Source organism: Gastrolobium bilobum, unplaced genomic scaffold, assembly GCF_033153095.1.
Source record: "Gastrolobium bilobum isolate Gb01-03AN ecotype WA unplaced genomic scaffold, APGP_CSIRO_Gbil_v1 utg2195, whole genome shotgun sequence".
In the NCBI taxonomy this organism is placed as follows: Eukaryota; Viridiplantae; Streptophyta; class Magnoliopsida; order Fabales; family Fabaceae; genus Gastrolobium; species Gastrolobium bilobum.
In genome coordinates this window covers 559995-573405 of record NW_026895782.1, presented here as the reverse complement: position 1 = coordinate 573405, position 13411 = coordinate 559995, and the positions used below count along the sequence as shown (strand labels likewise).

The following is a 13411-nucleotide window of genomic DNA, read 5'->3' as shown; positions in this document are numbered from 1 at the left end:
ACTAGAGTAAGACTTACAATTCTTACTCCTCATCTCAACCATTCATTTCCATCCATCTAACGGTTATCTATAACAATTAATTATTTATTTATTTCAAATAAATAATAACAGTTAGATGGACAGAAATGAACAGTTGAGATGAAGAGTAAGATTTGTAAGTCTTACTCTATAGTCAAAAGATCCCTCCTATATATATATATATATATATATATATATATATATATATATATATATATAGCAGTAGACAATTAAAAGAACTAATAAAATAAAATAAAAACAAATATATTTAGAAGGACAAAAAAGAGTAAGAAAGTAGGAAATAAAAATAAAAAAATAAAAGGAATATAGGGGAAAAAACACATAAATAAATAAATAAGAGAAAAAAGATTGAAGGGAAGAAAGAAATAAAAGAAAAGAAGGAAAAAAAGAAAGAATGAGAAGGGGAAAAGAGGAAAAGGATTTGAAAGGGACCATATATGGAACATAGGAATAAAAAGGGGTCTATCTCTCTACTATGTTTATAGCTTTTCTTCAATCCGTCCAAGGACACATTATCTGCCAATCTATATTTCACTTCATTAAGCAATGTTATTAAACCTGAATCGGTAATCGACCCGGTCGGGGTACCGGGTCAGTGGGTCACTGGTTCAACCGCATGAACCGGATATATATATAAATTTATATTTTATACTTAATTATATAATAAATATTTTAAATGGTGCAAGTGAACCAAGAACCAAATGTAGCATAATGGTAAATATTACAATTTATATCTTCACAACAAGGGTTTGATTCCCACTAGATGCCATTTTTAAATAATTCTATTAAATGATATGATATATATATTAACTGGTTCATATTAACCAACAAACAAACTTAGCCCAGTGGTAAGTTTGTCTTGGGCATCCTCATGAGACTTGAGTTTGAATCCCAGCGGCTCCAACATTGGAAATATTTTTTTCAAAATCGGTTTAAGCAATAAAATTGGTCCACCGGTTGAACCGTGGTTCACGACCGGTTCACCGGGTCAATAGCATATCCGGTCCATTGCAAGAATCAGACCGATTGATGGGCCAGTTTCCGGGCCAACCAGTTAGACCTTGTTTTACTACCTTCCCCCAAGTAAGTTTCAATCTACCTTGATAACAAACTTTTGTTCTTATCGGAGCATTCAAAGGTCTTATTATCACGTGCCCAAACCACCTCAATCTATGTTCTCTCATCTATGTGGCTGTCGATACTACTCCTACCTTCCGTCGAATATCTTTATTCTTATCTTATCTACATCCTCGTATAACCACACATCCACCTTAATATCCTCATTTTCGCTACTCTCATTTTATGCTCATGTTGCTTATGTGTTGGCCAATATTCAGCTTCATACAATATAACATTGCAGGCCTTAATGTTGTTTTATAAGATTTTCCTTTTACTCTAAGGGGGATTTTGCGATTACACAAGAACCCAGATGCACCATGTCATTTCATCTATCCTGCTCTGATTCTGTGATATACATCTTCATCAATCTCTCCACCTTTTTGCAAAATTGATCCCATATATCTAAAAGCATCTTTCTTGAGTACCTCTTGTGCAAGCAGATGCACAGAATCTTGATCTCTATCTTTTGTCAGAGAAAACTCACACTTCATATATTCAGTCTTGCTCCGGATTAACGTAAATCGTTTAGACTCCAACATGCTTCTCCATAATTGTAGTTTTCTATTAACACCAGCCTTGGTCTCATCAATAAGTACAATATCATCTGCAAAAAGCATACACCATGACACTTCCTCTTGAATATTTTTTGTTAGTTCATCCATAACTAAGGTAAAGAGATAAGGACTTAGTGCAGAAACTTGGTGTACACCTATCGTGATAGAAAATAACTTGATGTTCCATTACAAGCCTTCACACATGTAGTAGCCCCATCATACATATCCTTGATTGCATCTACATACTTTGAAGACTCTATTTTTTTTCTCAAGAACCCACCATAAAATTTTCTTAAAACCCTATCGTATGCCTTCTCAAGATCTATAAATGCCACATGTAAGTCTTTCTCATTTTCTCGATATCTTTCTATTAATTATCGCACCAAGAAAATGGCTTCTATAGTACATCTTCATGGCATAAACCCAAATTGATTTACAGAGACCTTGGTCTCTTTCCTCAGACGATGTTCAATGACTCTCTCCCATAACTTTATAGTATGGCTCATAAGCTTAATGCCTCTATAGTTAGAACAATTTTGAATATCACCTTTATTTTTGTAAATAAGCATAACCATATTTTCCTCCATACATTAGACGTCTTATTTGTTTGAAGGATCTTATTGAAAAGATTGGTCAACCATTTTATTGCCACTTCCCCCAAGCCTCTCCACACTTCAATAGGGACATCATCGGATTCCAAAGCTTACTAGTCTTCATCTTCTTTAAAGCCTCTGTAACTTCATGTGCTTTGATTCCGGGCACAAATCTTCTATTTATATCATCATAAGCGTTCTCAAGGTCCACCTCGCTTTTATCGCCATCCCAATTAAAAAGCTTGTTAAAGTAGTTTATTTTTTTATTTTTTATCCTTGATGCATCTGACCTGGGAGAGGTCTTTACATTTCTTATCCCTTATTTTTGCAAGTTTATATGCCTTTTTCACCACCCTTGCTCCCGGGTTTTTTATACAAATCGACGAAAAACATGCCTCTAGCTTCTCGCATTATTTTTTAGTATTTTTTCTAGCCAATCTAAACTTTTGCAAGTTCTCATCATTAGGACTTTTATGCAAATATCTAATGCATTTCTTCTTCGGTTTGATTGACTCCTGCACCTCTTCATCCCACCACCATGTTTCCTTTGTTTAAAATTCATTCTCTTTGCTTTTTCCTAACACCTCCTTCCCACATTTTCGATACATATATCCATCTCATTCCACATTTCATTTTCTTCTCCATCAAACTCTCATGGTCCTTCATAAAGCATTCTTTCCTTGAACTCTATGTGTTTTCCCCCTTGAGCTTCCACCAACTTATCCCTGGGTTCTGAAAACTGTTTCGCATTTTATGTACTTTGTTTAACCGAACCTCTAGAACTATCAGCTTATGTTGCGTAGCGACACATTTTCCAGGGTAGACCTTACAGTCAACACAAGAGGTTCTGTATTCTCTTCTAGCCAAAAAGAAATCAACCTGGCTACGATTTTGGCCACTGTGATATGTGATTAGATGTGACTCTCTTTTTTGAAAAAAAGGTGCTTACTAGCATCAGATCATAAGCTAGTGCAATGTTCAAGATATCTTCTCCAGCCTTATTTTTCATCCCATAGCCAAAACCTTTATGAATTCTATCAAAACCTCCACTGCTTTTACCAACATGACCATTTAGATCTCCTATTATGAAAATCTCCTCCTCTCATGGTATCCCCCTCAAAAACCCCTCCAAATCTTCTCAAAATTGGTTCTTATCGTTTAATTGCAATCCAACTTGGGGGGCGTACACACTGAGGATATTCTAAATTAAATCACCCACTATAAGCTTAATCAAAATAATCCTGTCATACCACACCAAAATAAAAAATAAAAAAATAATCCTGTCATATTTCCTTTTGACGTCAACAACTTAAACTCTAAAACTTCTATCGATCATAATCCCAACATTATTTTTGCTCTTGTTTATACTTGTATACCACAACTTGAAACTAGTATCTTCCACTTCGTTGGCCTTTTCTTCAACCCACTTAGTTTCTTGCAAGTAAACAATGTTCACTTTCCTTTTAGCAAAAACATATGCTAACTCCCTCAATTTACCCGTTAAGGTCCCTATGTTGCAGTTTCTCAATCGCATCCTTAACCCCTGGGCATTTCTTGCCCGCCACGATCGCCCATCTGCGTGTTAGGACACTGACATACTTGTCAGCACATCCGGGTGAAGATGCCCATTTATCACTACATTAGTAGGATTCGATGCAATGCTTTGCCTTGAAGCAAGGGCCCTAGTTCATTTTTCGCTACACCCGGGGTCCGATGCAATGCGTTGCTATGAATGATACACCCCAACAAAAAGTTATAAGGGTTCATATCAAAAATATAACTATGTTTTACGGTTAGTTCGCTACACCTGACCCCAACCCTCCTCCTTTATCCTGGCTTGGGACAAGCCATCCTTTAAGGAAATTATCATTCAATATATTTTTATTTGTTAACAATGTAGAGTATATTAAATAATAAGATAGAAAACAAAATTATGCTTCCTCTTTCCGTATCAGATGAAACTAATCGAAAACAAAAATCAAAACATCCCTCCATAATAATAATAATAATAATAATAATAAGGGAGAGACCTCTATTTTGAATAACAGAAATTATTCGACAAAAAAATAAAATATTATTACGAAAACATAGCATTTTGGAATCAATTTATGAATCTATAGCAACTTGTCGCGCCCAAATAAGGCGCGATAGAGTGCATGGTTGTGCCCAATTTCGGCGCGACTCACCCGATGTTGACATGTGACATAAAAAAATAAACAATTTGATCGTAAAACTTCTGAAGGCCATAACTTTTGACTTGGGTGTCCGAATCAGGTAATTTTTTTTATTACACATAAATTTTCGAGATCTACGCAATGACATCTCATTGAAGGGGATTTGGTAAAAAAGAAATTCCATATTTTTTTTGAATTTGCAACAATGGTACCACCACAAGGGCATTTTATCTCCCAGAATTTTCCAAAAAAAAAAAATGACAACATAAGAATGTTTCTAATCATGAGAGTGGTTTCTTCTTTATACATGCGCCCAAACAACAAAGGACAACAACATTTCTTCTTACGGAAAGCCCTATAGTACTGATCTTGTTGCTGAAAAAACCGTTGGTTCAGAGGCTAACAATGGCGAAAAATGAGTGCCAAATTGTCGGCTCGGGTTAATGGAAGTTGGGGGAACCGTTGTAACGGGGTAATAGACATAGATGATGAAGGGACGAGGAAGTAATATTATTGAGGATATAAGAAAGTGGGAAAACTAGGCCAAGAAATCAATGACACATGCTGCAACTCATGATATTGGTTCGAGGGCTCCTGTGTTTAAACGCTCTTGTGATTATGACATCATTGTGTCAAATTCAAACTGTGTTTGTAGGAGACAAAACTTCAACTTAAATAATATCATTCACATTCGCAAAGATAAAATATGTAAAACGGGACACAAGTTGTATTTTTTAGGAAAACTTTTTGACTAAATCCCCTTCCGCCAGTGCGTAGTAGATCTTGAAAATTTATATCGGAATAAAAAAACACCTCATTCGGACAACTTAGTCAAAAGTTATGATTTTCTGAAATTTTACGACAAAATTGTTGATTTTTTTTTGCCACGTATTATTATCGGGTGAATCGCGTCTAAGTTTGGCAGGACTATACACCCCAATGCCCCTTATTTGGTCGCCCTCATAACTAATTATTATAGATTCGTAAATTGGTTCAAAACTATTGTGTTTCATAATTTCTTATTTAAATAATAATATTTAGATTTTTTTTTTGCCAAAATTGTTCTGATCTTTATTTTGAAGTTAAAAAAGGAAAAAAGAAAAGGAAGAAATATGTCAAGAAGAAGAAGGAGTGAGCAGAAGCTAAACACCTCAGCAAGTGCAGTCGCAGCCGCCACAAACGAATCCTGATCAACCTCTATGCTCTCTCACTCTCATTCTTCCAATCACAGCCGTTGATTCTCCGATCTATGAGCCTTATGCCCCTGAAACCTAGGTTCACCCTTACCTCCACATTATCACCGTCGTCATCCGCCATGTCTTCCAAAATCAACGGTCAGATTTCCCCCCAGCCCTGCCCCCATTTAGCCGAGCTCCGCCGCATCTCCTCTAAGCCATTCCTCGCCCTCCACGACTGCCTCCGGATCAAGCCTCCCGGTGGCCGCGCCTCCCTCCGCCGTGATCCCGACGAGGTCCCGCGCTGTGGTGCCTGCGGACTCTCCTCTCCTTCTCGCCTCTACGCCTGCATCACTTGCGCTGCCGTCTCTTGCCACTCCTCCGCCGCCGGCTGCCCCTCCCATGCGGCAGCTCACGCTGCCTCAATGCCGCCTGGTCACCAGATCGCCGTCGACATCGACCGCGCCGAGCTCTTCTGCTGCACGTGCCGCGACCAGGTCTACGATCGCGATTTCGACGCTGAGGTAGTGATCGCTCAGACCACCGCATCAACCCTCGGCGGCTCAGGATCGCCGGCGATCGCGCCGCCGCGACCAGAGAATCTCCGAAAGCGCCGAAGAGTGGATTACCGGCCTTGGTCTCCTGATCTGCGCGAGCGCTCTCTGATCGGAAGCTGTTCTAGCCCGATCGACGGCTCCGGCATCCGCGCCGATTCTTTTCCGGAATTACCGCGGGGATTGCGCGGGTTGAACAATTTGGGAAACACGTGCTTCATGAATTCGGTGTTGCAAGCGCTGCTTCACACGCCACCGTTAAGGAATTACTTCTTGAGCGATATGCATAACAAGTATTTTTGCCAGAAAAGGAGCAATGCTGATGGTGATGCCGGCAGTGCGGGGAAGAGAAGTGGTGGTATCAATGTGAACAAGAATGGGCGAATATGCTTAGCTTGCGATATGGATGCTATGTTCTCTGCTGTGTTTTCGGGAGATCGTGCACCCTATAGTCCCGCAAAGTTCTTATACAGGTGCATATAAACTGTGCTTTTAGGTTTGTAGTAACTTCTATATGTGGTTTCTTGTTTGTCTTGTAAATCTTTTTTTTCTTTCTTTCTTGGGTTTGTATATATATTGATGATGTTTAAGTTGTAATTTAATACATGTAATTATGGTGGGTTTAAATCTTGATTTTGCGTTTTCAGTGTCATTAATGTCACTTTGTGGTAGAAAGTTGATTTCTTTGATTTGTTATTGTTATTATGTTTCAGTTGGTGGCAACATGCGGCCAACCTTGCCAGTTATGAACAACAGGATGCGCATGAATTTTTCATTTCTATGCTTGCTGGAATCCATGACAAGGTGGAGAAGGAGCGGGGTAAGCCACATAGTGAAGGTAATGTATTCTGTCTGTGACACCAATTTTTTTCACCTTATGTGAAGTGATTGTTGACTATTATTAGTTTTTTTTTTTTTTGGTATCTGATTTGAATTTTTGTGACAAGGAGATTTCTTGTATGTAGTCAGTTGTTCTATTATCTTCTTTAATTTTCAATCTACACTGAAAATCAAAATAAAATTAAAACCTGTGTGGTATGTTGAAATTTTTTTGAACTTGTACCGCTAGAATCTCTAAACTGGTTTCTTTTGGATTATACAGCAAATTATTTTCTAGGTTAAATCAAATTTGCTAGTCTTGCCTTACACATTGGTTTGTACCTTTTGTCTAACTTCTGTGGAAACTCTGGTTTCTTTGGTGTCTTTGTTCAGATCTTTAAGATTTGTTTATTTCATTGTATTCAAGTCGTTGTTCATACATCATAGGTATCATCTTTAAAAAATTAATTTAGGGATTATTGCAATGCATGTCTTTTTATCTTCAATAATGGTGTTATTGCTATGTCAAGAGGACTTCTTCATTGACCAAAATCTATATTGGCCTGTGTCAAACCCCTGTTTTATAGGCAAAAAGTGCACTGTATGGTTTAATAGTTGTGAGAGAATTTGAAACCTAAACAATAATAGGACGCTGATCTATATGGTACTCAGTATTAGCATTGGATTGTCAAGAGACAAATCCTTTAGATGGTGTAAGAGGTTAATCTGTTAACCATTTCAACAGTTGACAAGTCAATGAATTAGCTCAACATAGTCATAGTTGCTACCTTGCTGATTATGGAAGATAATCAATAGAGTGCCACTGTCTTGCTGTCTTCAATGCCTTTGATTTTTTGTGTGTGTATGCATTCAAAATACTATTTAAGGTAACAGAGTTACCATAATATTTAACTGCAGGGTGAGGGTTTAGGTCTCTTGCTTGTTGCCCTATAGGAGTTGACCATTGCTCAAACAATTAGGGCTAATTCTCAACGACAACCTGCTGTCGTGATGGTGTTAGCTGCTACACTCCAGTGAGTCCCAGTAAGTCAATTTCTCCTTAGCCTATTCGTTTCATCACATAGGAGACTGTAGATCAAATGATGCTAATGTTAACTCCACCTTTTGCCTTGTATAGGCTCTAATTAAACAAGCCCTGTCCTATCCTGGAGAAAAGTTTGCGTTAGTTTTCCAGCCACCACTAATGTATTAGAACCCGAGTTTCCTAATAGCTTGGCTATTTTAGTAGGTCATCTGTTCAAGAATCCTGTATTTTGGACTGGACTCCTGCATTTTGGAGAGGGCCTAGGGATAATACTATAACATCTTCTGGTTTAACTACGAGGTACAAAGTTCTCCCATAAATAACTTTTAGAGGCTATAAGATGTGAATTTTCTTTGGACCTATAGAACATATAGATATAGCGAATGAATTTATGGTTGTCTTGTAGTGTTACTGAGACAAATCTGATGGCAGTGAAATTTTAGTTTCAAAATGTAGAGATTGTCAACCTAGACTGTTGGTCCTATATGGTGCCTCAACTCTTCTACCTTTTATTTTCCCTATTTCTGAAAATATTAAGAAAAGATCGCCAAACTGATTTTTTTTAGTTTTTTTGGCATACATAATTTATTGGTAATTTAAATGCAAACGAAGTGAGTTGTTTCTCTATGTGCCTTTCCAGAAGTTTATTTTTACATCTCCACTTGAACACCTCAACTTTAACATCAGGGCCCACCTCGTTTTGTAATTTTAATTATCCTACATGGAATTTTCTTGCTACCTTCTTTGTGTGCTGAAGAAATTAAACAAAATTGCTGAAATGTAAAAGATCTTCAATGTTAGCTTAGCTCTGCTCTTGAACAGACATTATTTGATTAAGGTGACATTTTGTGTGACCACATTTCATTGATGGCACAGGCAACGGTGACTGTTGTATTGCTCACAGGGTATTCTCTGGTATCTTGCGATCTGATGTTATGTGTATGGCCTGTGGTTTCACATCAACAACTTATGACCCATGCATAGACATATCATTGGACTTGGAACCAAATCAAGGGGGTTCTACCAAGATGGCTGCCACAACATCCAATCATTCTTGCAATGGTGAGGCCGATTGCATGAATTCGAGCCAAAACTGTGGGACATCTACCCTGATGGGGTGTTTGGAGAGATTTACAAGAGCAGAGAGATTGGGGGCAGACCAAAAATTTTTCTGTCAGCAATGTCAGGTGAGGCAGGAAACACTCAAGCAGATGTCCATAAGGAAGCTTCCCCTTGTTTCTTGCTTCCATATAAAAAGATTTGAGCATTCTTCAACGAGAAAGATGTCAAGGAAGGTGGACCGCTATCTGCAGTTCCCATTTTCACTAGACATGTCACCTTATCTTTCATCATCAATCTTAAGGAGTCGGTTTGGGAACAGAAGTTTTCCTTTTGATGGTGATGAGCCTGATGCTTCAAATGAGTTGTGTTCAGAGTTTGAATTGTTTGCTGTCGTCACTCACACTGGTAAGCTAGATGCTGGCCATTATGTGACTTACCTGCGATTAAGCAATCAATGGTACAAGTGTGACGATGCCTGGGTTACTCGAGTTGATGAGAACATTGTGAGGGCTGCCCAGGGTTACATGATGTTCTATGTACAGAAAATGCTTTACTATAAAGCAACTGATAAACAGGTCTCCTCATGATTGGCACAGGAGATGGTCCAAATCATTGGTATGCCATGGTTAATATCAATTTTCACTCTAATGATATGCCATGGCTTTAACATTTATACATGCGGAAACAGGGAAAAAAAAAAGAAAAGGAAAATATGATTTCTTCGCATCATACCTAGCTACTCTGTATCATTGCTAGAGATGAGAATTTATCCTTTCAAGTTGGAGGAAGAAACGAGCCAGAATTTTTTAGGCACTCCAACTTTTTGAAAACTTGAGGGTATGGATTCTTTGAAAGTTGTTTATGCTTTCTTCTTTTCTACCTTGCGCCACCCCCCCCCCCCCCCCCCCCCCCCCTCTTGATGCGTTGAAAATCAGTGCTAGGAGGGTTTTGCAGATCTATTATACCTTCACACTTTATAAGATCACCTTGATTGCATCTGTAAAATATTTTCTTAAAATGCCGTTTGTCGCTGAAATCAAGCTGGGGATTTATACAGATATTCAACAGCATCTGAATCAAAATATCTTGTTACATGCAAAATTTCAATTCCAAACAAGCGCGCGGAATCAGCAAAAAATGACAAGAACCACATCATGACAATAGCAAATATCACCAAATCGTTCCTAATAAATAGAAAACATAGTATTTTATGATTAACATGAGTCATTACGTGTTATATTGTAGTAAAACTGTAGCCGTCCTTCGAAATGTATCCAATTGTCATGTTAGTTTTTCAGTCTATACAAAGGTGATAAAATTTTACACTCGGAGGTGTTTGGTACGAGTATTTGGTATGGAATGATGGGAAAGTGGGGTGGAGAATATTTATTTACCATGTTTGGTATGAGTATTATGAACAAAATGTCAAGAAATTTTTTTACGCAGTATTTATTTTTTGAACTACACTAAGGCAAATTTTTGTCCCATTTAATCTTTGGTATTTTTTTTTCTTGATCTTGGATTCTCAAAAGGTACATTTAATTAACTTTTTCCCAAAAAAAAGCAACATTTGATGATGGCATATTCAAAAAATGAAGGGTATTTTGATAATTTCATTCACATTTCCATCAATATTTTACCATCAACCAAACATAGCATCAGTAAAATTAACCCAACTTTCCTTGCAAAATTTTGGCCAACCAAACACTTTTTTGTAACTTATCCTGGATAAAAAATTCCTACCAAATCACTAACAATCTTTTTTTCTCGGTTAAAAAAATATCTCTCATACCAAACGCCCCCTCAAGGGCGTTTGATATAGGTATTTTAGTTGGAATGATGGAAAATTGAGGTGAGGAATATTTATTTATTATGTTTGGTATGAAGAATGTGAATAAAATGTTAGCAACTTTTTTTTTCCCAGCATTTTTCTTTTGAACTATACAAAGCTAAAAAATTATCCCACCCAGGCCATGGTATTTTTTTCCCCATTCTCTTGGATTCTGAATATAACTTTTTGAGACAAAAATACTCTGCTGAACTATATGACCACATTATAAAAATAACTCAATATTCTCGGCAAAAATTTTGGCATACCAAACACCTTTTTGTAACTTGTCTAGGATAAAAAATATGCCATATTCTCGGTAACTTTTGTTTCTCGGTTAAAAAAATATCTCCCATAGCAAACGCCCCCATGTGTACAAAGATGGGTATTTTGGTAATTTCGATTCACATTCCAATCAATATTTTATCATCAACCAAATATAGCATCAGTAAAATTAACCCAACTTTTCCGACAAAATTTTGGCCAACCAAAAGCTTTTTTGTAAGTTACTCGGGATAAAAAAATTCCTACCGAATTTCCAACAATTTTTTTTCAAGTAAAAAAAAAATATCTCCTGTATCAAACTCTGCCTGAAAGGGCAAAAGTAATTCACAGATCTCAACTTGTCATTTATCGAATGTTGGATGAGAAATTTAAGGTGAGAAGGGGGGAGGAGAAATGTCTGGAAGAAGGGATATATATGTCATTGCCATAACTTACATTGTGAATGTTTGGAATGTTAGTTTTATCTGACGAAATAGATATTGTACTTTAACTTTCCCCCGTTTCCTCAGTTCTAAAAATTCAATTTTTTTTTGAATGAGTTAATTGTTTTCACATGCTTCTGTTATTGAACCATTTGGGGTTTATTGTTGTCATATAAACTTTGATTTGTCTCTTAGCAATTTAATGGTATTTTCTACATTTATAAAATGTTTGTGGGGTGCATACAATTTTAGCATAGTAGAAAGTTTATATTATCTATTAAGAAATTCTGGAAATAATCTGAGTGGAATATATAAATCACATTCTACAACACACACAGAGAAAGATGGTTCCTCTGTAAATCCTTTGAAACGTAAGCTAATCTAGATAATTCGGTCTTCTTCCTTTCAAAATTGCTCAAGGGGGTATTCAGGTTCCATTTGTCTATACATGCAGTTGTGGTATCTCCATTTTGTGTGTGAGAGAAAAACATGTATTTCCTCCTTAAATGCTTAGTCACTTATGCTGATATAAATTATTTGAATATTTCCTTCACTGATTGCTTCTGTGAGTATTTAGCATTCCATTTCTCTTACCATGTGTGTTTGTCAGATCTCGCTTTTATGTGAGAGAGATGCAATTGGTTCCAGCCTACATTCTTAAATGCCTATTTTGATCTGGTTAATATGGCATCCTTCCTTCCTTGGTTTCTCTTGAAGAATTCATTCTTCTGTTTTCTATACATGTGTGTTTCTCATTTTCATATCCTTTGCTGAAGCACCTTGCGTGTCATACAGGGTTGTGTGCTCTTACCCTTCCTTCATTCCCACTCTTCAATCATTTACAAGTACATATAGGTTAGTTATTCAGTTTCTTCAAACCTATCTGCAAGTATATAGATATAATGCTTTAACATATTGCAAAATTTTACCGTTGAAGTGCTGTTAAAATATAATGATTTTTGACCCTAATCCGTGGAGTTATATGATTTTTTGGCCCGTGTAGGCTGATTAAAATGCAGGTTTTTTGGCCCTGGCCCGCGTGGGCGAGGACCTAACGGGCTAGCCCTGCCCGTTTTGACAGCTCTACTTGTCACATATCTCAACTTTTCAAGAAATCTCGTAAGAGAAAAGGAGGGGATGCAAATTTTTCATAAATCCTCTAAAACTTTTTTTAAGCGAGCTTGCTGAGTTCTTTTTTTTTTTTTTTTTGAAAACAAAAGGAAAGTAAAAGACAAAACAACAAAACTAAAACACCTAGGCACAAGCCTAGGCCAGTGAACTCCCATTTGATCACTCAGCAGGCAATGCAAACAATCAGACGAAGGATCATCAAACAACTGGATAGGCCAAGAAAAATTGCTAGCATATGCAGTCAGCCAGTCCGCCACACCATTACCCTCATGGTGGATGTGCTTAACATTCCAATCTTTGACAAGCTGTATCCTGATACGAAGAATCAAACCATACGAAGGATGGGATGAACTGCACTCCCTCAAGGTGAGCTGCTGAGCTAATTGAGAATCTCCTTCCAGCCAAACTTTTCTAAATCTTTTGAACCAAGCAACCTCCAAACCTACAAGGATCGCCCAAAGCTCTGCATTCAAAGCCGTTCCACTTCCCAAATTTTTATAGAATCCCGTTATCCAGTTTCAGAGCTATCTCGAAAAACTCCCCCACAGCCAGAACTAAAACCATTAGCAGAGCGAGTCCCGTCGAGGTTAATCTTAATCCAATCCAAAGGT

The 13411-nt window shown here is 37.3% G+C and overlaps 1 protein-coding gene across 2 annotated transcripts; it reads left to right on the top strand.

The window, feature by feature from the left end:
* The first annotated feature begins 5605 nt into the window (after positions 1 to 5605).
* On the top strand, positions 5606 to 9965 carry LOC133295917 (ubiquitin C-terminal hydrolase 22-like). Of its 2 annotated transcripts, none has more exons than XM_061494840.1 (3): positions 5606 to 6681; positions 6922 to 7040; positions 8949 to 9965. In XM_061494840.1, the coding sequence occupies exons 1-3, from the start codon at positions 5729 to 5731 to the stop codon at positions 9719 to 9721; spliced, it is 1845 nt and encodes a 614-aa protein (XP_061350824.1). In that variant the 5' UTR covers positions 5606 to 5728; the 3' UTR covers positions 9722 to 9965. The 2 variants fall into 2 exon arrangements, with proteins under 2 accessions (XP_061350824.1, XP_061350823.1); XM_061494839.1 differs by having other exon boundaries at positions 6922 to 7046.
* The last annotated feature ends 3446 nt before the right edge of the window (positions 9966 to 13411 follow it).